Source organism: Acromyrmex echinatior, chromosome 3, assembly GCF_024713525.1.
Source record: "Acromyrmex echinatior isolate Ae372 chromosome 3, ASM2471352v2, whole genome shotgun sequence".
NCBI classification, from domain to species: Eukaryota; Metazoa; Arthropoda; class Insecta; order Hymenoptera; family Formicidae; genus Acromyrmex; species Acromyrmex echinatior.
In genome coordinates, this window is record NC_141854.1 from 11,966,364 (window position 1) to 11,992,068 (window position 25,705).

The following is a 25,705-nucleotide window of genomic DNA, read 5'->3' on the forward strand; positions in this document are numbered from 1 at the left end:
ACAATGATATATTAATAAAAACTATTAAAATATAAAAATATTACAAATTTTAACATTATTGTTAAACAAATGAGATTGCACATATGTGTCAAAACCGAGAGAAACCTGAGAGAGAACATGATGGCCTAAAACTTGTAACTGCAAAAATGGATGTAAACTACATGATAACATCCACTTTTTTTACATAGCAACTACACTATCGTATTACATGTAGCATGATTATATGAACCAAATATCGATTTATTATCCCCAGTCTTGAAAAGTAGATGTTGCTATGTATTGGGTCATCTAAAAAGTATCCGCGGTTTTTTGTCACTAGACGTGTGTTAATGGTCATATATCTAGTGACAAAGTACCGCGAATACTTTTTAGATGACCCAATAATTCGAATATGATTAAGTTGATTTCTTACTACATACATACACATACACGCACATATACATTAGAGTCCTATACATAAAGGACTCTATTACACATAATTTCTTATTACACGTTTATTAGATTAGGGCTAAAGCCTGTCAGACTACTGACTCACATTGAATCAGTCTTATTGTGATTGGTCCATTATTGGTCGGCAGTCAGAGTTGGCAGTCGGGTCGGCTTACAGAGTCGGTAGTCTGATAAGGATTCAAGGACCTAAGCACAAAGCGACTGTAACTGAGTCAGATCGTAGTTGTAGATGTGGGCTTTTTTTATAACAAAATTGTAAACGGTAAGCCGTAAGAAATTAACCAATCCTAGTCGATTATTCTTCTCACATTTAATTGTGATTGGCCAATTTTTTACGGCTTACGACCTACGACTCTATTGTAGAATAGATATGACAAATCATTATGCGTTAACCTACGACTTATTCGTTTCATTCAGTTAAAGTTCCTTTAGTAAGAATTAAGACATAAGATCGGAAGGACGCCATTACCGGGTGCCGGGTACCGATCGGAAATAGCACAATTCCATTATGGTTGACAGTTGATAGTCCGATTTCGCGTTCGAGCCTTCTACACCACCTTCTGGAACAGTTGCTCACACCAATTCACAGATTCACTATCACATCGAAAGTATTTGAAAATGGCGGCGTTTAAAGGGACTTGAAATCTGAGCCTCAAGGAATTGACCAATCACGAGGTCGAAGCTCGATTTGACTCCACTGAATTTCATATAGCTTGCAACTCTATTTTGGAACAATAGCAAATTAATTTACATATATTTTCAGTGTTAATAAATAATTTAATTCTTTTAATTACACATTCTTTCTTGTAACAGTAATATCATAATCTTAAAAAAATTAAGTTATTTATTAGCACTAAAGAAATTTAAACTCAACTGCGTAATAGTTGTATAATTGTCACAATATTACAATCTGTACTCATGCTCATGTAAGAAGTAAGATGAACCATTCCTACGCATTGGGTTGAAAGTGGGGAGATCTGTTAAGTTCTGCAAATAAGTACACTGAAAATTAGTACCATTTCTAATTGGTCGAATTCTGCTATTATGTGTAATAATTCATCTTATCTAATTCCACCATACTCATGCCTATTACATACTGAACGCGATGAGCGATGAGCAACAAGCGATATCCAAAGAGCGCATTCGGCAGACACAACAGTTGAGTAAGCTCTTGCTGTCATTGATATATTCTTTTAGATCTAAAATTCTGATTGGATGAATTAAAAAAATATACCAATAACGGCAAGCACTCATTCAACTGTTGAGTCCGCTGAATGCGCCCAATGAGTGCTCTGCTTTGTTTCGTCACGTGAGCAAAATAAGAGATCGATTCTGTATCTTGAAACAAGATAAAAATTACAAATGAGCAAATTTACTAAGTGTTGACCAATGAAATTATTAGTATTCTAGTAAATTCGTTCATTTTTATAATTTTCATCTCGTTTCAAGATATAGAATCGATCCCCAGAGCTTTCATTGGATATCGTTTGTGACTGATCACTTATCGCGTCTCATGCTTCAACATGTTCCTTCCTCCAACCATCGCTCCTACTTACTCAAAGCGCTCGTTAAGCTAGTTACACATACTTTCCGTAACAGTAACCGTAAATGTAACGTAGGTTTTCGACCAATTGTGTTGCTCGATTCGACCGTAACTGTCACAATCAAGCAAAGCAATTGGTCGATAACCTTACTGTTACTGTTACGAAAAGTGTATGTGGGACTTAATTTCCACTGAAGATTTAAATCGGTGTAAAAAATTTACTAGATATAGACACAACAGAGATACCAACAGCGTCAGGGACTGTGTGGCTCAGTGGCAGAACGAAAATCTATTAAATCGGAGGAGAGAACAGGGATCGAGATGAGGGGCGCCCTGATATCTTTCTCTGTTGTCGTCAATTGTTTAGACCCGATCTGAATGTAAGAACCAATCAACTACAGTCGAGTATTCTCCTTTACATTTGAATGACAGTGGAATGCTCGACTGTAAATGGTTGGTTCTTACATTTTTTTGTATCAATTATAAAATTTTATTTCTAGGATGAAAAGTGAAAAGTGAAAATTTTAACCACTGAAGATAATGGAGAAATTTTTCACTTTTTACTTTACATCGTAGGAAAAAAATTTTATAATTAATACTCTGAAAGCCGGTTGTTTCATTATTGTTTTTTTGGTAAATTTCCAGTGAGGTAAATCTGGTAATCCGCGCGTGTATTGTTGTTACTTCTCTAACAGGTAAAATTTACCAAAAGATGGAACACCGGCTTTGATCCGGTTTAAACCCTCCGTGGAAACTAGGCCTGTGACTAGCTTTAAGGATTCCGCACAATAAAAGGAACAGGGACCAGAGAATAAGAATTTCAATCTATCAAAAATCATGTATTGCGGAATACACAATTTCTAATAGGTTGAAATTCTTATTCTCTGGTCCCTGTTCCTTTTATTGTGCGGAGTCCCTTAGAGTAGGAGCATATTGAAGTATGCGACGCGACAAAGCTGTGGTGTTACATCGATGATTACGGCGATTGGTGCAATTGAGTGCAAATCGGTTTTCATATTTTTAGTGTTAAGAAATAATTTAATTCTTTTAAGGTTATGAGGTTATCACAACAAAAAATATGTAACTAAAAGAGTTAAATTATTTATTGACATTGAAAATATGAATGAATTAATTTACTACGTTTGTGTCAAGGTGTATTAAACAATTGGAAAGTATTCAGCTTATATCGGAACACGGCCAAGTTGAAGGAGTGCATGTATCGGTGGTCTCTGTTTGTGGAACAGTTTGGAATTGATCCATTGCTTCTGCACTGTTCTGCACTTTAGTGTGCTTTTACTAACTACGACTGTGGTTGTATCAATCGAGCGTTTTGAGAGTTCGTGGCTACTACTTTTCTACGATTATCGTATGTGCTTTTCGCCAAATCCAAATGACATGTAATGTATGTTTGGGGTGCTTTAATAAATTGTGATAGTTGAATAGTCGTGAATTATTAAAGTGCCGTTGATGATTCAAGGTCTGTGGTTTGCTGATGGTCATTCGTTGTTGAACACTATTGAATATATTTTTTAAAGATTCTTTTAAAAAGCACCGGCAGATTAATCTATGCTTTTAGACAGTGAGAAAACTATGTAGTTGCAATGGTTGCGAGCACGATTGATATGACTGGATCTATATATCATGAACGACAAGTAATTTGTTAATGTTATTACATTCTTTTTGTAAATTGTTTTTATATCGTATTTATATTGTATAGAAAACACATCACACCATACACAATGCAATTGTGAAGCAATTGTGAATGGAATATTGATATTTAAAAATATTTTTACAATATTTGAAAAAAGTCTTTTTATTTACTTTGTTATGTACTTTTGTTATATAAAATTATAAATTGAAATATAGGTGAAGGAGCTGTGTGCATTACATGCATTAAACAACTTGTTTCAAGAGCGTGGATTTAGCAAGCAAGAATTAGATCAAATTTGTTACAGTCTAAGTCCAGATGTGTGGATCAATCCTCATAAATCTCTATTAGGACTCGGCAACTATGATATTAATGTTATTATGGCTGCTCTCCAAAGAAGAGGACGCGAAGCTGTATGGTTCGACAAACGTAGGTTCGTATAGTCATTGATATCATAAGAATATGACCATCTAAATTATGATGGTAAATGTTTATTAAATTCTTTCTGCCTTAGAGATCCAAAGTGTCTTCGTTTAGACAACATCGAGGGTTTTATACTTAATGTCCCAACTGAATACAAACTAGGTTTTGTCCTACTTCCTTTGAAACGACGTCATTGGATCGCTCTGAAAAAGATACATGGTGCCTTTTATAATCTTGATTCAAAACTGGACTCGCCACAATTAATAGGAAAGGTTATTAAATAATATAATTAAATAAAATTTGTTAAAAAACAAACATATTTTTATATATTTTGCAATATTACTTTTTTTTTCTTATACCAGGACAACGATTTACTCATATATCTAAAGGATCAGATAGATAGCAAGGAAAAGGAACTATTCCTTGTTGTTACTAGAGAAATTGATAGCAATCAAGGATGGTTAATAGATACATGTGAAAATCAAGACAATAACATGGATCATGATTCCATTCGGTATATTGAGGATGGATACCCAGATATAGATTTGAAAAAATCCGAATCTAAAGAAATGAATGAAAATGAAGAATTCCTAGATAACAAAAATTCTAGATAATTGGGGCCACATGCACCATGTTCCACTCAATTATGTATTTATTCATTCCCTTGTTGCTAATTTAAGGAGGGGTAATTATAATTATTGCAAGAAAAGACTTGGAATTGTATAAAAACAGAGAGAATACACAGAGAAAAATAAAGCAGATAATAGGAATTACACATAATGTTTCACTGAGCATAATTTGCAATGTTTTTAATCGTATTTATATGTTAACACAAATGTGATATTTTTATCTATTACTTTTATTTTATTTGAGAAGTTATTTATATATTGTGTATATTTATGACACATGTGTGACAACATATTTTAAGAAATAACATATGTAAGATATATATAGTGTTGTATTCAAAATGAAATATTGCTTTATTAAAAGTTAACGTATATAAGAAAAGAACTTGTATTTAAACAACAGCTACTTGTATGTGTATATCGTGATATTATTTATATGTGATAATCATATCTTTGTCGTTTTAAAAAGCTCTCTCTTGTATAAATAAACATACTTGTAATATGAAATTGTTATGATACATTTTAGGTACAATCATAACTTTTACACAATAAATACGCTTGCAATTTCTTTTATAATGTAATTTTAATCCTGTATATATAAGATGGTATTAAGAGTATACATTATTATTTATGTTATATAAGAGCGTAAAATTTATTTATATCACATGGCATATATTTAAGTTATGGCTTTAAGTAAGCATCAAATAATTAGAAATTATTTATTTTTATTATTGTACTGCATAAATAAAGAATCAATCAGCCAATGAATTTTTATACAAATATACATATTACACAAGTAATGATATATAACATTGTTACAACATATGTTAGATCACCACTTTATTGCAAGTGCTGTATTCGTTTTCTGTATTTCGTGATATTGCGTATTGAAATGTGCGTTAACTTTGTCTGTATGCTCTCCTCCTAGCCAGGTTTTGTATAGGTTCTGTACCACTTTATTTTCTTCAGGTTTGCTTAATGGAAGTTTATGATACATATTTTCTAATGTCAATGCAAGTTCTCGAGGTTGAACGTTCCCGTCAGGTCTTATTTGTGCTCCGCCGTTTAAGCAACCTAATAATAATAATTATATTAAGTTTAGTTACTTGTATTGCATGCTAAAACATTTTAAGCAAAGCAATAATTACCACATGGGCATGCCATAATTTCAACATAGTCATAAACGCATTTGCCCCTTTTCATTTTCTGAACTATGTTCTGTATATTTCGGAATCCATTAATAATAGCGAATTTTAATAACACTTGATTATTTCTTTTCAATTCTGCCTCTTGAAAATCAGGATTTCTAAGATTTTTGAAATCCACTGTGACATTGTCCTCGTCAAAAAGATTCTTTGCTGCGTAACGAAAAATGAAATCTGCGTAACCACCTGATCCTGAGCCACTATGACCCCACAACTTATTTCCAATTTCTTCATTGTAAGAACCGAATGGTTGTTTAATTTCACCTTCATCTATTTCGTTTAATACTAAACCATCTTCACTTAGCATCTGTTCCAATTCAACTGAAAGACCAAAAGTTGATATAATTTATACTTAAATTTTAATAATTTTAAATTTAATGCAGAAATATGAATAAATATACTTGATGTTATGACACAGTCTACGTCTCTCGTCTTTCTTTGTTGATTGTAAAAATCTTCTCTGGAAGCTTCCAACTTCTTATCATAGCAGGGCATTACAGTTACATGATATATATGTTCTGGTGACAGATTCATAACTTCAGCTAAGTGGTACTTTACTAATGATCCCATAATTTGTTGAGGTGATTTTGTGATACTTATATATGGCAATATAAAATTTCCATGAGTTTTCTCAGCATAACATACCCAACCTATTAGAAATAAGAATATATTATAAATCTCATAAATTGACCAATATCTATTTTTTTCATAAATAAATATTTTACCTGGACATGAAGAAGATAACATTGGTAACTGATTTTTCGTGCCCTCTTTACTGGCTTTATAACGTTCGACGAACTCTTTAGCAGCTTCTAATAAGACAAAATCATCAGCCACTGTCATATCCAATACTGCATCAGCTCCCAATTGATAGAAATATCCTGCCAGTTTATGGAGAGTTTGCTCAGGTGTAAGTTCATAGTGTTGTGCCAGTGACAATACTGGTTGCACTGATAGACTTACTATTATATATTTAGAATCTGTGCTTCCTACATTCTACAAAAGCATAAATGATATTATAATATTTAAAACAACATTTAAAAAATGAAATAAATTAAGAATCTTAATAATTTTGTATATCTCATTCAAAGATAAATATTGTAGGTATAAATCTAAAATTTACATTTATAAAAGAATCAGCAATTTAGTACTATATATTTTTATATATTGCTATAGATATTTAAATACTTGATATTTTATTTAATATATAAAATTTCTTTACTTTTGTATATAAATTAGAAAATTATAAAATATTTATACATTGTAGTAACATTTATTCTTTACCTGTTGAGCTATTTTCTCTTGAAACACTTTAAGCAATTCTTCTCGACTTTGTTGAGTAACGAGCACACTTTCAGCAGATGTAATACAACCACTGCATGCTAAACAGTCTGCAAGTGTGATCTCAACTTTTTGTAATTTTTCTGGTTGTCCAATCTGTATAATAAAGCAAACTTTAATGGAAAGTTTTATGCTAGAATTATAGTTTGACAAAATGAATGTTGTAGACATTTACTTCATTGAGTGCCGAAAAGGCATTATCTGATTGTATTTTTATCTTTGCACCTGTTTTGCTTTTGTTTGCTTGCATTTCTATGGGTTTAATGCATTCCTGTAATAAATGTAATTTAAAATAGTACATAAAAATTAGATCCAATACAGAATGATATTGATCATTATACCTGCGATGGAGTGATGAAATCATCTAGATTTGTAATTTGCAACGCTCCACTGAATCTTGATGCCATTTTTTCCTAAATTTTACTTCTTCCCTATAAATATTTTCTGTAAATGTGCAATTTAGATAAAAGAAATTTACAAAAAAAATCTTTTCCTTTTATAAAGACAAATGTTTTTCAATTTAAAAAATATTTATTTTTTAGATCGTTAAAACAATTTGTACAATTATAGATTATTTTTTATAAATTATAGTTCATGAAGATGAATACAGCAAAAATAAACAAAGTTTCCCAGGGTTGGCTAATAAATTAATGTGGAATTGAAATATTAACCTCTTTACTACTCTTGAAACATAAATGACTCACTAAATTTCAAAATTCTATAATTCTATATGTAAATAAAGTGTCTGTCTAAGCCATTCGACTACGTGCTAAAACTAAAAATAATGATAAAAAAACATGCCTGTATCTAAGAGATAAGAAATATTTTCATTAAACTAGTACAATATAAATGTCAATAAATGTCTTCGTGACGGATAATTTGTGATGATGACAATGTGTTCCTCTGACTCACTGACCTGCGCCCTGCGCCCTGCGCCTGGGACACCGCAACCGTGCCACTGTATAAAGTACTCGTGTTAGCATTGTTAGAGGCGCGATTTGCTTATAAAATTGCAATAATGACCGAAGTGAGGAAGGACGACGTTGTAAAAATTCTTCACACTTATCCGTTTTGTAGAGTAAGTAAAATGCACGCCGCATTTTATTATAATTTGTTCTATAGCTTTCGCTGCGTAAATAGATATAAAATATGAATTTGATCAATAGGTACGAGAAGCATATGTATCGCAATTATTGAATCGACACTTCTGATTTAAAATCAAAATTACGCGCATTTTATTTGATTTCGAATGAATATCAATTTGTTATTCAATTTGATTTCATAATACATAAAAATATTAATATCTAAAAATTATTTTAGATATTATTATGTATTACTTAAAATTTATAAAAATTTGGAGAAATTATAATATTGCATTGTAAAAATTATCCAGTTAGAACCAAATATATACATGTGTGTGTATATATATGAGTATAAATTACTGGAAATCTTTTGGTAAATTAAATAAATTTCTTTAATAATATACAATTTTTTTAATGATATTTATTTACAGAAATGCGATATGTCCGACGAAATGAAACAGGAAGCGATGGAATTATGTGTGACTGCAGCAGAAAAATATGCAGACAATTATGAGAGTGTATCTCGAATGATTAAGGAGACAATGGATAAAAAATTCGGTGCATCATGGCACACTGTTGTTGGAGAAGGCTATGGTTTTGAAATAACTTATCAATTGAAGCACCTTTTATATATGTATTGTGCCGGCAATTTGGCAATATGCATTTGGAAATCTGCATAGTGCAGTTTCGACACTTATTATAATTTATTTTATGTATTTATTTATGTGTATTTATGTATTTATATAATGCATATATATGTGCTTGAATGTATGTATAAAAGTACTTTCATATGAATGTGTGAAGCATATGTAAGATAAACTGTTACAAAAAAAGAGGAAGAATGTTTAATTGTAATATATATATCTCAATGTGGGTCCAACTATGTGTTTAAGTCAAATATTTTAGATTCATAATTAAACATATTGGAAATACAAAACCAATGATGATAATCTGATTAAAATGTATCATATAAAATTAATATATAGAAATACTTTCTGGTACAAATTATATTTAAATTATTTATTTTTATTTAAAAAACAGTTTTAATATATTTTAATATAGGACAGTATGTGTAAGAATATATAAGATTCAACATTAAAGTATTTGTTTGTAAGAAGATAATAATAATACATAACATATTTAGAAAATTCATATACATGATAATATTTGAAAGTACGTATTTATCTTTCGCATGTAAAATTTATCAAAAACCTGTAACCGTCCTCCATAGAACAACTGCTATGTTACCTCCAATAAACATATATAATAGAGAATTCTCTTGATATGTAGTTGCACATGCATAAGCTTCCCCGACGACTACTTGGAATGGTGGACCAAATTTTTTATCCAGATTATCTTTGATCATGCGAGCTGCATGCTCGTAATTCTCTGAATATTTTTCCACAGCGGTGACACAGGTTTCCATGGCTTCCTGCTTCATTTCCTCTGGCATATCACTGTACTAAAGAAAATTTCTGCAATAATTAAAATTGAGATACTCTAATTGACTTGTGACGTGTTATAAACAAAATCAATTTACCTTACATAATGGATATGTATGAACCATCGAAGTTACAACTTCTTTCTTTATCTCTCCAGCCCACATTTTACAAAGATGTCTCTTTAATTATTTTATTGTATACTCAAGCATACAATAGTAAAAATTATATTGTGTTTTTAATATTTGATAGGATCCATATATTCAATATGATATATATCTGGTTATTTATATACATATGGCAAACAAATGAACATATGACACGTACACTATAATATATGTTATTGAAATTTTTCAAGAAAGTGAAATTGAATTGAGAATTTATATAATTTTATGTACATACATGTATTATATATGTATATATATTAAAACTATGTATATTACATACGTATATTACATACGTAGCTTAATTTATAATAATTATTATAATATATATACATACATGAGTTTATTGATTTTTAAAATTTATAATTGCGCCAAAAAATAAACACTGATTAAAATATTAATTATTATAAATAATAAATTTCGATAGTCTAATAATATTAATCGGAAATTAATTAATTTTAAGATCTTATAAGCAAGAAAATAGTTTTAAAATGTATGGAAATTACATATTATTTTTTTAGAAATTGCATTTTTTTTTCTCACAAATCGAAAGGTTATGACGCCTCTTCTCAATGGGTTTCGGATCGTAAAATCGTGGAATTTTTAACGCGTTCCAAAACTCATGCAAAAATAGCGTTGCAATTTTTCTACTTATCGACGTTTGACGTCGTTCGAGAAAGCTCGATGGTACTCGAAAATAAATTAGTATTATCTGATTATCAAAGCCAGAGGATCAAGGGCAACATTTAGGAGAAACAGTGAAAGAAAAGAAGGAAAAAGAATAGAAAAAATTCGTTTCCGCCATTTGCGTGTCGATGATTGGTGTGTGATAGTGTGAGTTTCGCGTCCTCGATCCTTTCGCCGGTGGATCCATTAATGTTACATACGTTTCTCACGCTTCTTTTCTCCGTCATCTCCCTCGCGCAATCGTGCAACCGTGCATTAGCCAGCATTGCTGAGTGTTCCCTTTTGCATATATGACTGCAACAAAAAGCTCGAAAGAGTGCGAAGATCGTTCCCGAGACGACGGTGTCATTGACGTCTGCGATACGTTAACATGTCTGCCCTTCAAAAGTCAGTTTTGAAATCCAGATTACCACCATCGGCCATCAATTTCTCTGCTTTGAACTCCAGGTTTGTGTTGATCTGTGAAATCGTATGAAAGTGGGATTTTTAATAAGTTATTGAATAAGTTGGAGAAAGTTGCTATAAAATCATAAATGTCAATACAAAAATGTCTTTTTTTTTAAAGACTTAGTAAGTCGAGGGGAGCTCAGCGAAGAAGAGACTATGAACCAGTACGATGGAATCCGTATTTTGATCATTCCAAGGATGTACCAGTGGGACAGAACACTTTTCATGTTTATATCAAGGGCACTGAGGGACCATTATTAATTTTATTGCACGGTGGTGGTTATAGTGGTTTGACTTGGGCAGAACTCACAGTGTGTATCGTTCGTAGTTGCTAATAACATGTTGAGAAAGAGATTAACATGCATTATTAATTTTAGAAATCAATTATGACAATGGTATTATGTAGAGTCATGGCGATTGATCTTAGGGGTCACGGAGATACTCATACTACAGATGATGATGACTTGTCTGCAGATACTTTAGCATCGTGAGTAAAATGTACATTTATTTTTTTTTAATTTTGCTTATATTTTTGTAATAAGGTTGACTATATTTTTTAAATCTATGTATTTTAATCTTCAAATAAAAATAAATATGATAAATTTGTTAAAAATTTCTAAATGTAAAATAGTTTGTACACACATACATACAGTTGTATATATCTATATTGGTTTATGAAAATTTTATTTATTTATTACATATTATTTGATTTATAAACAGCTATGCATAAAATCTTTATGAAACCTTTTTTTGCGTTATAATAAATTGTATTATTTTTATTACCAGAGATGTTGCAGCTGTTATAGATGTAATTGCGCACGATGCTCCAATAATTCTTGTCGGTCATAGTATGGGCGGTGCGGTAGCTGTAAGAGCAGCTCCATTGATTTCAAATTTATATGGATTAGGAGTTATAGATGTTGTAGAAGGTACGGCAATGGATGCATTAGCTTCTATGCAGAGTTTTTTGAGATCACGGCCATCTAGTTTTAGCACCATATCTCAGGCTATAGAGTGGTGGTTAGTATTTTCTTATGCTTTTAATACATTCATCATTATTGTAACAAATATGTTCTTTAAATGATTCATTTACTTTTTACTTGAAAATAATGTATTCTATTGTACATATATAAATTTAATTTCTTTATAATTTAATTTTTCAGATCATGTTAATGCATTAGTACACACACACACACACACACACACACACACACACACACACACACACACACACAAGTTTATCAAATTAATCTTTAATTGATGTTTTCAGCGTTCGTAGCGGACAAATTCGGAATATACAATCGGCAAAGGTTTCGGTTCCTGGACAGATAAAGAAGTTAGTGAGTTTTTAAGGATATTTATAGGTTTTTTGTAATATTTTTATACTGATATTAAAATAAATCGAGTCATACAACACACGTGCTATTTCAGCATTGAAACTAGCAAATTAGCAACTCATGATATTGACTCATTGCCAACCCAATACAACAAGTGTGAATCTAATCCAGAACCAGTTATACCGCGAGATGATATTATTCAAGAGGAAGAGTCATCCAATATGCCACCGCCACCACCTGTGTCTTCTGCTATTACTACTAACAGAAAATATGTTTGGAGAATAGATTTGGCAAAAACGGAGCAGCATTGGTTTGGCTGGTTTAAGGGATTATCGACGGCATTCTTGAATGTTCCTTCACCGAAAATGTTGTTATTAGCAGGAGTTGATAGATTAGATCGTGAACTCACTGTAGGACAAATGCAAGGTATACAATTTTCAATGCTGTCATTAGTATACACTGATGCTGTGACAATACAAGTTTTGAGTATTTTTCAATAAAATAATTACTTATTTTTTTCATAAAAATAGGTAAATTCCAAATGCAAGTATTGCCCGCTTGTGGGCATGCTGTTCACGAAGATGTCCCAGATAAGGTAGCGGAAGCTATTGCTACGTTTATGGTTAGGCACAAGTTTGCAGAGCCAGCGTCGGATTTTCCACGGTAAACTAAAGAACATTTTATTTTCACATTTACAAGTTCATCGATAGTGTAAGATTCTTTTTGAAAAAATAAGACGTGCATAGCTTTTATATTTTTGACTTTACGATTTTTGTTTCTGATTTTGTGAAAGATACATAATTTATTATCATTGTTTCAGGACTTTTCCGGCTTGTTAAGAAAAAAATTAAACAATTGTAATGTAAACATATGGAATAATGTCATGTTTTCTTTTAATTGATATAATTTTATTTATTTCAAGAGATAATAATCGCCAAATATAAAAACATATATCATATATGTAAATAAAAACATCTGTCTTGATGAAAATAAATTTGTTCTTATATATGTATATTCTTCTATCAGTTTTTTAAGTTTATTAAATTATGATTTTTACAAAGTTATCAGTATAATTTGGCATAAATATTGTAATTACTTAAAGTATTTGTATCTGAAATATATTTATTTTTTCAAATTTCTCACTAGTATTCTTGATTTATATCACTTATTTCTAAAAAAAAAATGGTTTTACAGTTTATTATATGATTATTATTATTATACAGAAAAATATTGACATTTACGACAAATGTTACTTTTATGAAAGAAAACGTGTTTAAATTTATATATAATATTTTATTGAAAATGTTTGTACTTATATTTTAGATTAATATGATGAATACAAAAAAATTACCACACATTGTCAATAACAAAATTATTCTCTACATTGAAAATTTATATAAAATCGAAGTATTATGTACAAATAAATGCTAAATATATAGTTTGATGGTTACAATGATTGGAATTTCTTCAATACAGTTTGAAATTGTGTAAAAATCCTATAAAAGTTACTATATGCTAAGAAGAAATATAATACTTATTTAAATATAAAATTATCTAAAATTGTTTCAGAAAAATGACAGTTTGATTAATTAACATGCATACGATATCACAAGAGAGCAAATTCTGTTATATTTCTGAAACACTTAAAATCACATATAGTTATAAATATAAATTACATAATAGCAAGAATCACTGATTAGTAAAAATGATCTATACGGTATTAGTTAAATTTTTCACAACAACACAAGGTCCTGCACGGCCAGCCTTAAGAGGAGCAACCTTCAAACATAAACATAAAATTTATAAAATACATTTAAAAATTATTTTTGTACTATATCCAATTACAAGAATAGTTTATACACTCACAGATTCCCATTCGTTGAGATGTGGATCATAGGCTTCCACTAGTGTAAGATATTGCTGACCGTCGTATCCTCCTATGGCCATAAGTCGGTCACCCAATACGCACACACCGACCGCATCTCGAGGAACACTCATTGGCGCAACCATAGTCCATGTATCAGTTTTAGGATCATACCTATATTGTTACATTGCATTATACGCAACTTGAAAATTTTAATATGTGACGTAATAGTGGCTTCACCTTTCTACACAATCGAATCTACTAGCATTCGGATTACTAGCTGGAGCATCGTGACCACCAAGTGCATAAAGACAACCGTTTACTACTCCTACGCCTACACCGCCCCGCCTCTTCGACATAGGCGCACATGGTGTCCACTTATTTGTATGCGGATCATAGCATTCTACAGTATTTAAGCAGGAACTGATATCTCTTCCTCCTACAGCATATAATCTAAAAGATTATAAAAAATTGCATTAAAATCATTAAAAATTCAATATTAAATTTTTTTAAATCGATAAAAAATAAATTGATAAAATATACCATATGAAATTTTTTTAAATCGATAAAATATATACCATATGAAAACATACTAAAATTTATGTGAAAACGGCTGAAAACGGATATTGTATATAAATGTGATAATTTATTTGTACTTACTTATCATTTAACACAGCCACACCGACTGTAGACCTTTGTATGGACATAGGGCATATCGAACTCCACTGACGCGTTGCCGGATCCCACCTTTCGACCGCATCAAGAAAACTCCAACCATCGTGGCCACCAATAGCATATAAAGGTCCACCTAATACTGCTACTCCTGAGAAAAAATTTATGTATTTATCAGGTTTTTATTACGAATGAATGAAATTGCGTATTAACTTCGCAAATTCGGCAAGTACCTAATCCGTGACGATGAACGTTCATAGGTGGTAGAGTGCTCCACGCAAGAGTGGAGAAATCGAAGCATTCTACTGTGTTTAGCGTTTTTAAACCATCTCTACCGCCCGCGACAATTAATTTTTTATCGACTATCACTGCGCCAAATTGCAATCTTCTACTACTCATAGCAGCTAAAGATCTCCAGGCATTATCGCGCAATGAAAATGCATCTATAGATGTTGCACCTGGACATTATATTGCATATTATTTCGCTTGAGAAAATTAAAAGAGCATGATACTGTATTGATGTTTTTTTTATATTAATAGCAACCAATATTAAATAATTAATTTTGCATATAATAAATTACCTTTATTGGCATCCATCCCTCCAACAGCTAATAATGTACCGACAGTAGCTTTTCTAGGTTTCGTTCTACCTGTTTGAAGCAAAGGCCTTCGCTCAGGCAGCAAATGGTATTTTAATGCTTCCATCACTAATTCCTGCGCCATTCTTTGGTCTTTGAACATTTCGTTACTCTCAATATTATCAGCTATAAACTGTTTTAATTTATTAGTTGATCTATAAGTTCTGTCAAGTAAAAAATTGAGTCAGTGAACTCACCGCAGGTGATAACAATGGTAATTTGACTAAACCTAATAATGTACTGGCATCTTTGCTTCTGTTTTCTGGATCATGTTCCAGCCAAGTCACTAGAGCCTGAAATAATAATAATAAGAAATAGAGACTCCATTATTCTCTATACTTAAATTTAGATATATTCTAGTTAATATACATGATCAATAGTATAACAAATTTTAACCATATTCTTTTTCTTAACATTTTATATTATTAAATTTTTTCGCTCAACATGTAGTTTATATATATTTTGGATTTATTTATGTCACGAAAATAATTTATATACAACATGTAGTCAATCTTACATAAAAGATAGTTTCTTCTGAGGGAACATTAAGATCCTCTGATTCAAGTAATTTTGCAACTTCATTGGCAGATAACAGTAAGAATTCTTGATTTTTTGTAACTTCCATGAAATGTTTTGTAGTGTATGCGTGTGCGTGTTCAAATAATTCCGAACAACCCTGCGTATCGGCAAACATTCGTATGCCTAGGCAGTTGCTCGGATGGAGCTGTTTGATAAGAAACTGACAGCATGCTTTAATAACTGGATTCAATTGTAATAAACACGCTGTTGCAAGAAGAGTCTCTACACTATCTTCTTGTAATTCTATACAACCTGAATATACAAAAATATGTCAATAAAAATACAAACGAGAACAGTTTGAAAAATATCTGCAAATCGAATTACCTGTATAACAATAAAGAACCAAAGCCCATAATGCATCTCCATCAACATCCATTAATTCTATTTCATTTTGTGCCGATTCTCGTAAAGAGCTTGTGAACATAGCAGCAAAATATTCAGAGCCAGCACTGAGGACTAATCGATGAGCTGGGACACGTTTATTTCCTAAAGAAAGGATAAATCTCACACATACAAATATGAAAAATATGGGATGCTTCGAATTGTATCGAAAACAAAGAACATTTTTAATATACATGTGATATTAAAGAATGTATCTTCCTATCTTTCTTCAATTTTTACTAGTTAGAAATGTTAACAATAGCAAATAATCCAGCAAAAAAGATTCTAATAATAACTTATAATAATAATAAAAAGAATTTTTCTATGAATCATAATTATAAATAAAAATATACATCAAATTGTACATAAAAATATATATTAATAATTCTCGTTTGTTAATTAAAACGTATGATTAATCATCATCTGAGTCATAATTCTAATTGACAGTTGACATATCGATAGGTGCATTGTTATCAAAACAAAGCGTTCGGGGCTCTGGTACACTCACCCGCGATCAGCGTGACGTCTGTCAGCTGTTGCTTGTGCAGATAACTCTCCATAACTCGGAGGCTACTTTCTGCGTGTTTCGGCGAGATGGACACGCACGACATTATGCTGGAAATGCTATGCTCGCTGGCGTCTTTATCCAGGCCCAGTGGGAATTCTTGCTGCTGTTGCTGCTGTTGTTGCTGTTGCTGCTCACCTTTGTTTGCGGCTCTCGCGGGAGAGCTTCCCGCTATTCTTGACATGTTTGCCCGCAGCTGTCGTTTATCACGGCGATAACGATGATCGGCGATTGGGTCGCTAACCAGGATATGGCGTGAGACACCGTTCCTCAGGATGCGTCTAGATGTGTGTCGATGTAAACAATGGATCGCGCTCAACCTCGGTCAACGACCATCACTACCCGTCCTACAGGTCAGCGCACTCGGCAGCTCGGCACTGACTGCTGCCGTTTCGGTTTCTCCAGCCGAACCTCGATCCTCGATCCTCGGTCGGTTGCATTGAGCCGCTCGTTGTTCGTTGCGTGACGCCCGCGTTACGTCATACGGAGGATAAACAAAGAACCAAGCGTGTTCACTGTATGTATAGCCGCCAGCGAAAGCGTATGCAGCTGCACATGACTTGCTCCTTTTTTCTCACTTTGACTCCTATACTCCATAGAACATGTACTATACACCTTCTTTAGCAATACATACGTACATGCTAACGTATATTCTATATACATTTGAGATTTTACATTGAAAGGGAAAATAGATATGTATTGAAGAAATGGAGAATCGTTTATCTATTAAATAGAATTAATTTATGCAAGTTTTAAAATATGAAAGGAAATTGAAATAAATATATACATTTTATTGTTATAATACATTTTGTCTGATTAATTTGATCTGTGCCTCTTTCTTACAGCATCAAAAATCTTGAACGATTATTTTTGATTAACTGATACTTTTTTTACATTGCAAGTTTAGTCACATTAAATACTTTTCTTATTGTTAATAAAAAAGATTTTAAGCGTGACTAAGATTAATCAAGATTAATCAAGATTGATTACAGTGACCTATAGATAATTGAAATATTAATTACTGAGACAAATATTAAATTAAATAATCGTTACATTATTATTAATATATAATCCAATGGTTCATTTCTCGCTTCAAATTAAATAATAATGTAAATAAAACGCCTTATAAGTCTGATTATAAATTAGATCTTCGTATTTAATAATATTTCAGTATGAATTTATATACATATATATTCAATTCTGTAAATTGCGCGTCAATTTAATTTTCGGTTTTGAAACGCAATCTTTAAACTGAAACTGGGATAATAATATTAATTGATTCGAGTAGAGAAATGTTTATAACAAATATATTTTAAAAATTTACGTTTATTGTATTTCAATGTAAATATAAATATATTTCTATGGATAATATTGTTTTTGTGCAATTTTACTCGAGAAAAAAGATTTCATATATAATTATATAAAATTACATACGATTATAACATTATATATTATATATATAATATGTCCATATATATAACATTTTTTCCGGATATCTTATGCTCGATACAAAGCCTACAATTTTTAATATAATATATACATGCATAAAGATCAGAATTATGGCTATTATAATCATATAATTTATATTATTAATCAAATAATTTATATTATTTGATATTACTGACATAGTTCAATTTTGGATAATTTTTATTTAGATTATACATATATTACATGTCTTTTTTATAACTTTGGTATATAACACTGAATTGGTTTATATAATAATTAAATGGCAACTCTTGTATAATTTCTAATTACTTTACTTCCTCCAAGAATATATCTCCCATAGCAAAAAAACATCACAATTACATCACAACAATCATGGTTACGTCATGGTGATGTGCGAATGTTCCGCTTTATTGTAAATGATGTCACAGCAATGTCACGGTGATGTGCGAATGTCTTTGTAACATGTGTTAATTTGTTATAATAGTGACATCATATTTTCTTTCTGATTATTGTGACTCTATTGTGATCCTTTGCTATGGGGGATTTGTTGTGATATTATATTGCAAAAGCAATATACGTTGTTATACGTATTCTACATGGATTCTCAAAGTGTAAGATATATTGACGGTTGCGAAATAATAAATATATAATTATATTATACATGTAAATGTACAAGAATTTTTTTATGAAATACTGTACATAAATTTTCGACATTATTTTGCAGCAGTTTAAAGGTTCTGCTGAACGCTTTTTTTTGTCGTGTTTTTTTTGTGCTCCGCAATATTATTATTTTACAGATCATATTTTTAACAGATCGGAAAAACAACTGGGCAATGTGTTGAAAATTAGTAGACTGTTAGAAGGCATTCAATAGAAAATTAATAGTTGTGTTTTCAAATAAAAGTGAAATCTAATATAACCGCTATTATAATAAACTATTATAATAAATGCTTTTCCATAAAATATTATATAAATTAAACTTACATGGCAGTAACAGAAATTACTCGCATTGCATAAACATGTCGCGATTGTCGAATACATTTGCTATCAACATTTATAAATGAGATGAGTTTCTTAATTCATCGATCGCTCGTATTATGTGCACAACTTTATCAGGTGCTTGTGTAAAAGCACTTGACGCATAATGCGATTAATCAATCGATAAATTAAAAAACTTATTTATATTCATGAAAATTCTTTATCGATCCGATTGCACAACATTTATTTACAGTTAATTTCTTCTTGAATATTATGCTTAATAATTTATTTTTATAATGCTTAAGAAAGATTAAATCTATATTAATAAAGAAATTATTTATTTTTACTCTGTAGAATTTTTTCATTAAAATATTTATCATTTTAAAATATTTTTCACTAAAAAATATTTTAAAGATTATATTTTTTTTGATGATTTTTTTTGTAAAAGATAATTTCGTTACATAAAACAGAAAAATATAATGTATTGAAATGTAATGCATGATATTGCATACAATTATTTTTTTTTATTTATTCGATTTGAGGCAAGAAATTAGCAATTAAAATCATTAAACTAAGGATGTTGAGGCAACCGATTTAAAATTACATTGCGTATCCATAGTCGCACCATAACACCTCCAGGTACTCTGCGTTAACGCACTAGACACAGATGGCTCCGTTGCATTCTTGCTCGGATTTTGTTGAGGAGTCCGACTCCGAGAAGGATCCGTAAAAGGGCCTTTTTCGACAACAACAAAATCGATCAAGCAATTCCGTCAAGTTGCTTCTCTCGGAGTCGTCCCTGAAGATACCGCTCGATGCCTCATCTGTGCATGGAGCTATAAATGTCTGCAGGTCGTTCTTCGGGAAACCTTCGCGATAATATATCTTGATCGTATCATATGCGTCCATTATCACAGAAATGAACAAACTTAAAACGACATAAATGTACAGTGAGATAAACGAATATAAATAGATTCTAGAGTACCACCATAACACAGCTGATTTGGAAAACGTTATGGAAAACGTAGCGAACATATCATCACCATTAATTAACGCAAACAAGCACTCGGATGTGGTCGCAAGAGATCGAAACTTTATATTATATGGACCAAGCACCAACCAGCCACAGAACGTGAAACCGGCATAAATGAGAACCGCACATATCAAGAATCTTGCCACTTTCGGTGTCGCTTTCTTTAGAGTTAAAATGACAACATTGTACGTCTTGAAGAAGCCAAGATAGCGCAATACGCCAAACCACACAAGCAGATTTCCAGTTCCAAGAAATATACTGCAAATATTCCAGTGATCACTCTCGGAGTGTTTTCGCTCGATTTGTTCCTTTATGACAGTACCAATAATGATAAGTAGATCATTGATGATAATCATAATGTACCAAAGGTTCAAGAATTCTAGTCGACCTTCGAGGCTTAGTATTGTGCCATATGTTTTTTTGAAGAAGTTTATAGTCTCAAACTTCAGTAGTTGAGCTCTATATATCGCTCGCGAGCATAATACCAAAGAAATCGTACAAATCAGTATGACAAGTAAATTCAGCAAAGTCCTCAGTGCCGATTCGATGCGGTTGTCAGTGATGTAACGAGTATCACCTTTGCATTGCAATTTTCTAGCTTCGGCATCTAACGAGAGTAGCATCTGTCCATCGAAATCGCGGTTATCAAAGATAATCTTGATGTTGAAACGATAACAATCGGGTGGTGTCATTGGCCCGGCTGCTTTTAAATTCACCGTTTTTAGAGCAAATTTCAGATGAGCACGTACCAGTGCGGAGAAATTGACGTTAATGTTTCTGTCTTGCAGAAGATTGTGCGATGAATTAAATGTGTTGAAGGTTTCAAGAGTGATGTTCATGCAAGTTTCCACAATTTCGCTATCAAACACGTAGCTCTCGTTAAAACCGAATATAATGCCCTCCTTATACTCATAAAGACACAAGGTTACGGGCCCTACTGAATTATCTTCGGCAATGTAGGAGTACGCACCAATAGCGTCGTTGACGTTGTAATAACCATGTAAAGCATAATCGATAGCATCGTAAAAATCGCTTCGCTTGTAGATAGCTAACGGTCCCGATGCAGGTGGATATGCAGGTACCTGAAGCATTAAATTAAATTTATGCTCACGTGTATTTGATACCCTGCTTGATATTGAAAGAAAGATAGCAATCCAAATAGAAAGTCTTATTATTATGGAATATCTATGTAGGTGTCATAGATTAAGATCTAAAGCGGTGAAAATGCAATGATCACTTAAGCTTGCTTTTCAAATTATTTTAAATATGATAAAAATACTTTACAATTGAAATATGTACTATCTTTCTATTTCCATCTTCCATTAGGTTAGCATTTTTAATTAGCATTAAAAATGAAAATGTAATTGAGATTTATAAATACACACACATATAAACAAGATTAAGCGTACCTCTTGAGTAGATTCCCATCCCATTAAAAAGAGATGGGAGAATGTAATTCGGTTGTCCCACGTATAATTCACGTGCATGTAATTGTTATGTGCGAATAAACAGAGTTGTACGGTCACAAGGATGATTTTGATGACTTGGACGACAAATTTAAAGGGGAAACGCCGTTTTGCCTGCCATTTTTCAATCGGATTCATGAAGAAGAATCGCAGTTTGCGTCGCATTTTCTCTTCAGCAAATGTCGTGACTGGGCAAGTCTTGCATTCTATTGGAGTAGAATGTTTTTGCCTATGTGTAAAATATGTTATATCTTTATTATTTCATAGCACTTTCATAGAAAGTTTCTTTTCATAGAAAGCTTTTTAAATATAATATCGGAGTTTATTATATTACACCATAAGTAAAAGTCTGTTGTAATAAATACTGGGGGAAAAAAAAAAGAAAAAAAAAGAAAAAAAAATTCATAAGTAATAGTTTCAGAGACTTACTATAATTAATTATATTATATTAATCTTATCATATATTAGATATTGTACTATTACCAGTTTTTATAATTTTTACGGTGATTTCTTTTTTTTCTTTTTAATTCGTTTTATTTTTATTTGATACGAAAACAAATAGGTTTTTTATTTACAGAACATTCAATCAATCATATGTAAAGCGCTTTTAATTAAAACATTTAATTTGTGATAATGACATTTCCGAATATGATAAGAATAATATTTGAAAATGTGATAACACATACTATTTAAGCTGGCAGAAATTATATCATGTAAACGCAACGTGATAAAACATATCAATCACCGTAAACATAGAGATCTTATATTTATTATCTATTATTCCTCTAAGGGAAATTATGAACAATAAATCAAAAGCCATTGTCTACGATGATTAACAGGTGATTCTCTTAAAAATAATTATTTTATTTCTGAGAATGGGTCGACTAATAAATTAGAAATTTATTGAATTATACAGGCAATTATTCGTTAACAAAATAATAATAATTTCCATTAAATATTAATGCATATAAGCGCAATTGTGGAATTATGTAGTATAAGAAATTAAATGCATTAATAAATAAAAATAAATTATGATTAATTTGCATTAATGAAAATTGCATTATTCCTATCACAATATATTTGTATGAAAATGTAAAAAAAAAAATATAAAATTGAAACAGCATAAGTTGGATCAATAAGAGCTGATACGCAATCAATTAATGAAGTTAACAAAATAAAACTACTAATTGAAAAATAATATAATTTCAACGATAATAATGCAAAATGGATGAATCTTGTCCACTATTTCAACAGTATAAAATATTTAAGATATTTATATTCAGTATAAAAATCAAAATGATTCTTGTATGTATGTTGTATGTTGTATTATATTATGTTTAATACAAGATTTTGTGTTCATTCCTTCAACATAATCGTTATTAATCCTTCGTAAGTATAATAAATCTTTTTTCATCTAAGTAAAATTTTATTCACAAATTTTTTGATACAAATTTCAATTTTTATTAAATAATGGTTTTAATATTTAAGTTAAATAACTATTTGGTGATATAGCAAAGATGTTAAAAAGTAAGAAATCTTGAATTTTTTTAGATTTTTTGAATGCCTTAAACTATAAAAAAATTTAGACTGGACAAGACCCAGAGTCTACAGAGCCGTAAGACTTAAGCAGTGAGTGAATTGACTAATCACAATAGACCATAACGTAAGCAGTAGCAAATTCAACATGTTGATTTTCTTAGATCTTATGTCTTAAGTTTTTCTATGTGCCATGATCTTAAAAATATGTGTGCCTATGAAAGATATAGGAAATCATAAAATAAAAAAAAAATACAAAATTGTAAAATATAAAATTTTTTTAAAATAAAATTACACAATATTATGTACTCTGTGAAAACTGATGAAATTATAAATTCTTATTCATGTTTTTCATTGATAATGTATAAATTATGTAGACAAGCAATAGTCTTCATTAATCATCATTGTCCAATGATGATTCTGAACATGATGAGTCTGCACAATTTGTAGCAAAATTAATTATAAATTGTGAAAGATAAAAGATAACAGCTAATTTTATCTTAAAAAGATATCCCAAATTGCTATTTAAAAATGCTGCATTTGGAACACATATACAAACAATCTATGTAAAAAACAGTCGAACAATGCAACATTATCAATATTATACTGTAACATAGCAGAGCAGAATTCATTCGATTGAAATATAACAAAGAAACACAATGATACCAAGACTGTTGAACGCCATCGACTAAATTATCAATGTAATTTAATAGTATTAGAGATAACTGGCGAACAGATTGTAACAATCTTCAATTGAGAAATAATTTCGATAAATTGCTTGAGTTATACAAACCTCTGTTCGCTGTTTTCGTTCAGCAATGTATTCTCACTGGCGATTTCCTCCTCTTCGCTGTCATTGTCGTGGCTCCAGGTGCGGTTATGCAGTCTGTTCCCGGAATTGTCCTCGTGTTGGATCCTATTGCGTGACTGCATTCTATAAAATTCCAATGTACGACGATTGAAAAGCCAACGATGAGCGAACTCACGTGGAAGTATCAACAAGCGAGTGTCCTATCCCACGGAGTCGTCGTTGTTGTCGTTGCACCACTTTCCATCTGATGACGAAACATCCAGCTGTTCACATGCGTGGATCTAGGTGGATAACGCGGAATGAATATCACGGCATTGACGTTTATCGCATTGACAGATTAAAATTATGTACCTGAGCGCAATGTGTAATTAATAGCAGACGTAGCGATGTTAAATCACCAGCCATCGCACACCATCCAACTCGAAGAAACGACTGAGCTCGAATGTGACTGAATGAGCGACGCTGCGCGCCATTGGCTCGAGAGGGCGCCACTATTGGTGAGTGGCGCGCCTTTTTTCTGCTTCGGTGTGAAGTTGGCCGCGCGATTTACGGATTTTCTTCTTCGCCATATTGTTCGTAAGACGCAAGTAGATCGTGCGCGATCGCTTTTCCAGCGTTATTTTTTTGTAGCGACATAATAGAACCGTGCAGAGTGAATGTAATTAAGCGTATTCGCGAGTAAATATTGTACCTGTACTTTGTGAAGAAATAGCAATAGGCGGAACGGCAAGCCATGTGGAGGCGAGAAGACATAGAACGACACGTTGACAGCGAAAAATATCATGGGGTAATTATTAAGGTGCCATTTCATGCGTAATGTAAGCGCAACAATTTGCTATTTGATTAAAGTTTGATGCACTTCTAGCGCAAAATACTTTTTTATCGCATCTCATTTTGTTGTTTTCAAGTCGAACCAAGCAAACAAGTAACAAATCCGGCATTTTGTCTTCTTAAATTTTATAAATTATATTTTTGAATTCAGAAGTGCTTTTGGCGTATATTTTTCATAAATTGCTTATATAAATGAGTCAATTAACCGTACAATAATGATTATAAAACAATTAATTACGACTATTTCTTGTTATTAACATTGTTCAATTATATAACTGGCAAAAAATATTTCATATAAAATTATATATAATTATGTATAAAATATGTCCATATACGTAACATTTTTTCCCGGGTACTTGTTTAAGAAACGAATAATAACGTTAAAATACGTGCAACAGTTATTTTTTAAATAATAATTACAATATTTTGAATATATACTTTAATTTGGATACTTTTGTATGTTACAGATCAAGTTGCAATTCCACTGCTGTGTATCTCTCTTACGGTGAGTGT

The 25,705-nt window shown here is 31.3% G+C and overlaps 7 protein-coding genes and 2 long non-coding RNA genes across 24 annotated transcripts in view; 5 read left to right on the forward strand and 4 right to left on the reverse strand.

Moving 5' to 3' along the window:
- Positions 1–2,866: 2,866 nt before the first annotated feature.
- Josd (Josephin domain containing) lies at positions 2,867–5,454 on the forward strand. Of its 4 annotated transcripts, none has more exons than XM_011062850.2 (5): positions 2,867–2,991; positions 3,146–3,645; positions 3,860–4,074; positions 4,156–4,336; positions 4,427–5,454. In XM_011062850.2, exons 2-5 carry the CDS (start codon positions 3,595–3,597, stop codon positions 4,676–4,678), a joined length of 699 nt encoding a protein of 232 aa, XP_011061152.1. In that variant the 5' UTR covers positions 2,867–2,991; positions 3,146–3,594; the 3' UTR covers positions 4,679–5,454. The 4 variants fall into 4 exon arrangements, with proteins under 4 accessions (XP_011061152.1, XP_087260830.1, XP_087260829.1 ...); XM_087404704.1 differs by having other exon boundaries at positions 2,901–3,470; positions 3,570–3,645; XM_087404703.1 differs by having other exon boundaries at positions 2,903–3,395; positions 3,471–3,645.
- LOC105150050 (putative cytosolic Fe-S cluster assembly factor CPIJ010948) lies at positions 5,399–8,289 on the reverse strand. Of its 8 annotated transcripts, none has more exons than XM_011062854.2 (8): positions 8,153–8,289; positions 7,578–7,680; positions 7,412–7,507; positions 7,180–7,332; positions 6,621–6,891; positions 6,297–6,545; positions 5,839–6,216; positions 5,399–5,764 (listed from the first exon to the last, which is right to left on the reverse strand). In XM_011062854.2, the coding sequence occupies exons 2-8, from the start codon at positions 7,641–7,643 to the stop codon at positions 5,523–5,525; spliced, it is 1,455 nt and encodes a 484-aa protein (XP_011061156.1). In that variant the 5' UTR covers positions 7,644–7,680; positions 8,153–8,289; the 3' UTR covers positions 5,399–5,522. The 8 variants fall into 8 exon arrangements, with proteins under 8 accessions (XP_011061156.1, XP_011061157.1, XP_011061159.1 ...); XM_011062855.2 differs by having other exon boundaries at positions 7,578–7,667; positions 8,153–8,284; XM_011062857.2 differs by having other exon boundaries at positions 7,578–7,667; positions 8,079–8,173.
- Positions 8,180–9,160, forward strand: LOC105150049 (dynein axonemal light chain 4). Its single transcript, XM_011062852.2, has 2 exons — positions 8,180–8,314; positions 8,750–9,160. The coding sequence occupies exons 1-2, from the start codon at positions 8,255–8,257 to the stop codon at positions 8,996–8,998; spliced, it is 309 nt and encodes a 102-aa protein (XP_011061154.1). The 5' UTR covers positions 8,180–8,254; the 3' UTR covers positions 8,999–9,160.
- Positions 9,161–9,323: 163 nt separating this feature from the next.
- Positions 9,324–10,000, reverse strand: LOC105150052 (dynein axonemal light chain 4). The gene is made up of 2 exons (XM_011062859.2): positions 9,859–10,000; positions 9,324–9,780 (listed from the first exon to the last, which is right to left on the reverse strand). The coding sequence occupies exons 1-2, from the start codon at positions 9,922–9,924 to the stop codon at positions 9,523–9,525; spliced, it is 324 nt and encodes a 107-aa protein (XP_011061161.1). The 5' UTR covers positions 9,925–10,000; the 3' UTR covers positions 9,324–9,522.
- Positions 10,001–10,912: 912 nt separating this feature from the next.
- Positions 10,913–13,845, forward strand: LOC105150051 (protein phosphatase methylesterase 1). Its single transcript, XM_011062858.2, has 8 exons — positions 10,913–11,055; positions 11,174–11,366; positions 11,433–11,542; positions 11,842–12,075; positions 12,326–12,391; positions 12,487–12,818; positions 12,923–13,055; positions 13,213–13,845. Exons 1-8 carry the CDS (start codon positions 10,979–10,981, stop codon positions 13,229–13,231), a joined length of 1,164 nt encoding a protein of 387 aa, XP_011061160.1. The 5' UTR covers positions 10,913–10,978; the 3' UTR covers positions 13,232–13,845.
- Positions 13,665–17,821, reverse strand: LOC105150053 (kelch-like protein 5). Its single transcript, XM_011062860.2, has 10 exons — positions 17,035–17,821; positions 16,470–16,631; positions 16,084–16,397; positions 15,764–15,859; positions 15,510–15,699; positions 15,162–15,386; positions 14,917–15,079; positions 14,497–14,709; positions 14,259–14,430; positions 13,665–14,171 (listed from the first exon to the last, which is right to left on the reverse strand). Exons 1-10 carry the CDS (start codon positions 17,273–17,275, stop codon positions 14,103–14,105), a joined length of 1,845 nt encoding a protein of 614 aa, XP_011061162.1. The 5' UTR covers positions 17,276–17,821; the 3' UTR covers positions 13,665–14,102.
- LOC147910251 (uncharacterized) lies at positions 15,650–16,438 on the forward strand. Its single transcript, XR_015544624.1, has 2 exons — positions 15,650–15,780; positions 16,206–16,438. It is a non-coding gene; the product is annotated as an uncharacterized LOC147910251 (long non-coding RNA).
- A 578-nt stretch (positions 17,822–18,399) lies between the features above and the next one.
- Positions 18,400–24,835, reverse strand: LOC105150058 (mucolipin-3). Of its 2 annotated transcripts, none has more exons than XM_087404691.1 (5): positions 24,713–24,835; positions 24,537–24,642; positions 24,344–24,466; positions 21,958–22,243; positions 18,400–21,630 (listed from the first exon to the last, which is right to left on the reverse strand). In XM_087404691.1, the coding sequence occupies exons 4-5, from the start codon at positions 22,177–22,179 to the stop codon at positions 20,173–20,175; spliced, it is 1,680 nt and encodes a 559-aa protein (XP_087260817.1). In that variant the 5' UTR covers positions 22,180–22,243; positions 24,344–24,466; positions 24,537–24,642; positions 24,713–24,835; the 3' UTR covers positions 18,400–20,172. The 2 variants fall into 2 exon arrangements, with proteins under 2 accessions (XP_087260817.1, XP_011061169.1); XM_011062867.2 differs by having other exon boundaries at positions 24,344–24,484.
- LOC147910252 (uncharacterized) overlaps positions 24,723–25,705 on the forward strand; it is a 322,413-nt gene continuing 321,430 nt past the window's right edge. For 2 of the 5 annotated variants that reach the window (XR_015544620.1, XR_015544619.1), the window contains exons 1-2: positions 25,043–25,179; positions 25,660–25,697. This is a non-coding gene — a long non-coding RNA (uncharacterized LOC147910252). Of the gene's footprint in view, positions 24,859–25,012; positions 25,180–25,659; positions 25,698–25,705 lie in introns of those variants that run through there. The other 3 variants (XR_015544623.1, XR_015544622.1, XR_015544621.1) reach the window with 3 other exon arrangements.

What these genes read in the sequence shown, in the direction of transcription:
- Josd (XM_011062850.2), top strand. Translation starts at nt 3,595, where the DNA reads ATGGTTGCGAGCACGATTGATATGACTGGATCTATATATCATGAACGA. An exon ending in CTATATATCATGAACGACAA is followed by an intron (nt 3,646 to 3,859) that starts GTAATTTGTTAA and finishes ATTGAAATATAG; the next exon opens with GTGAAGGAGCTGTGTGCATT. An exon ending in CGCCACAATTAATAGGAAAG is followed by an intron (nt 4,337 to 4,426) that starts GTTATTAAATAA and finishes TTCTTATACCAG; the next exon opens with GACAACGATTTACTCATATA.
- LOC105150050 (XM_011062854.2), bottom strand. Translation starts at nt 7,643, where the DNA reads ATGGCATCAAGATTCAGTGGAGCGTTGCAAATTACAAATCTAGATGAT. An exon ending in ATTTCATCACTCCATCGCAG is followed by an intron (nt 7,508 to 7,577) that starts GTATAATGATCA and finishes CATTTATTACAG; the next exon opens with GAATGCATTAAACCCATAGA. An exon ending in AATTATGGCATGCCCATGTG is followed by an intron (nt 5,765 to 5,838) that starts GTAATTATTGCT and finishes TATTATTATTAG; the next exon opens with GTTGCTTAAACGGCGGAGCA.
- LOC105150049 (XM_011062852.2), top strand. Translation starts at nt 8,255, where the DNA reads ATGACCGAAGTGAGGAAGGACGACGTTGTAAAAATTCTTCACACTTAT. An exon ending in ACACTTATCCGTTTTGTAGA is followed by an intron (nt 8,315 to 8,749) that starts GTAAGTAAAATG and finishes ATTTATTTACAG; the next exon opens with AAATGCGATATGTCCGACGA.
- LOC105150052 (XM_011062859.2), bottom strand. Translation starts at nt 9,924, where the DNA reads ATGTGGGCTGGAGAGATAAAGAAAGAAGTTGTAACTTCGATGGTTCAT. An exon ending in ATACATATCCATTATGTAAG is followed by an intron (nt 9,781 to 9,858) that starts GTAAATTGATTT and finishes AATTTTCTTTAG; the next exon opens with TACAGTGATATGCCAGAGGA.
- LOC105150051 (XM_011062858.2), top strand. Translation starts at nt 10,979, where the DNA reads ATGTCTGCCCTTCAAAAGTCAGTTTTGAAATCCAGATTACCACCATCG. An exon ending in TTCTCTGCTTTGAACTCCAG is followed by an intron (nt 11,056 to 11,173) that starts GTTTGTGTTGAT and finishes TTTTTTTTAAAG; the next exon opens with ACTTAGTAAGTCGAGGGGAG. An exon ending in TGACTTGGGCAGAACTCACA is followed by an intron (nt 11,367 to 11,432) that starts GTGTGTATCGTT and finishes TATTAATTTTAG; the next exon opens with AAATCAATTATGACAATGGT.
- LOC105150053 (XM_011062860.2), bottom strand. Translation starts at nt 17,275, where the DNA reads ATGTCAAGAATAGCGGGAAGCTCTCCCGCGAGAGCCGCAAACAAAGGT. An exon ending in CAGAAGAAACTATCTTTTAT is followed by an intron (nt 15,860 to 16,083) that starts GTAAGATTGACT and finishes TTATTATTTCAG; the next exon opens with GCTCTAGTGACTTGGCTGGA. An exon ending in TACCATTGTTATCACCTGCG is followed by an intron (nt 15,700 to 15,763) that starts GTGAGTTCACTG and finishes AAATTAAAACAG; the next exon opens with TTTATAGCTGATAATATTGA.
- LOC105150058 (XM_011062867.2), bottom strand. Translation starts at nt 24,483, where the DNA reads ATGCAGTCACGCAATAGGATCCAACACGAGGACAATTCCGGGAACAGA. An exon ending in AACGAAAACAGCGAACAGAG is followed by an intron (nt 22,244 to 24,343) that starts GTTTGTATAACT and finishes TTTTACACATAG; the next exon opens with GCAAAAACATTCTACTCCAA. An exon ending in GATGGGAATCTACTCAAGAG is followed by an intron (nt 21,631 to 21,957) that starts GTACGCTTAATC and finishes TTAATGCTTCAG; the next exon opens with GTACCTGCATATCCACCTGC.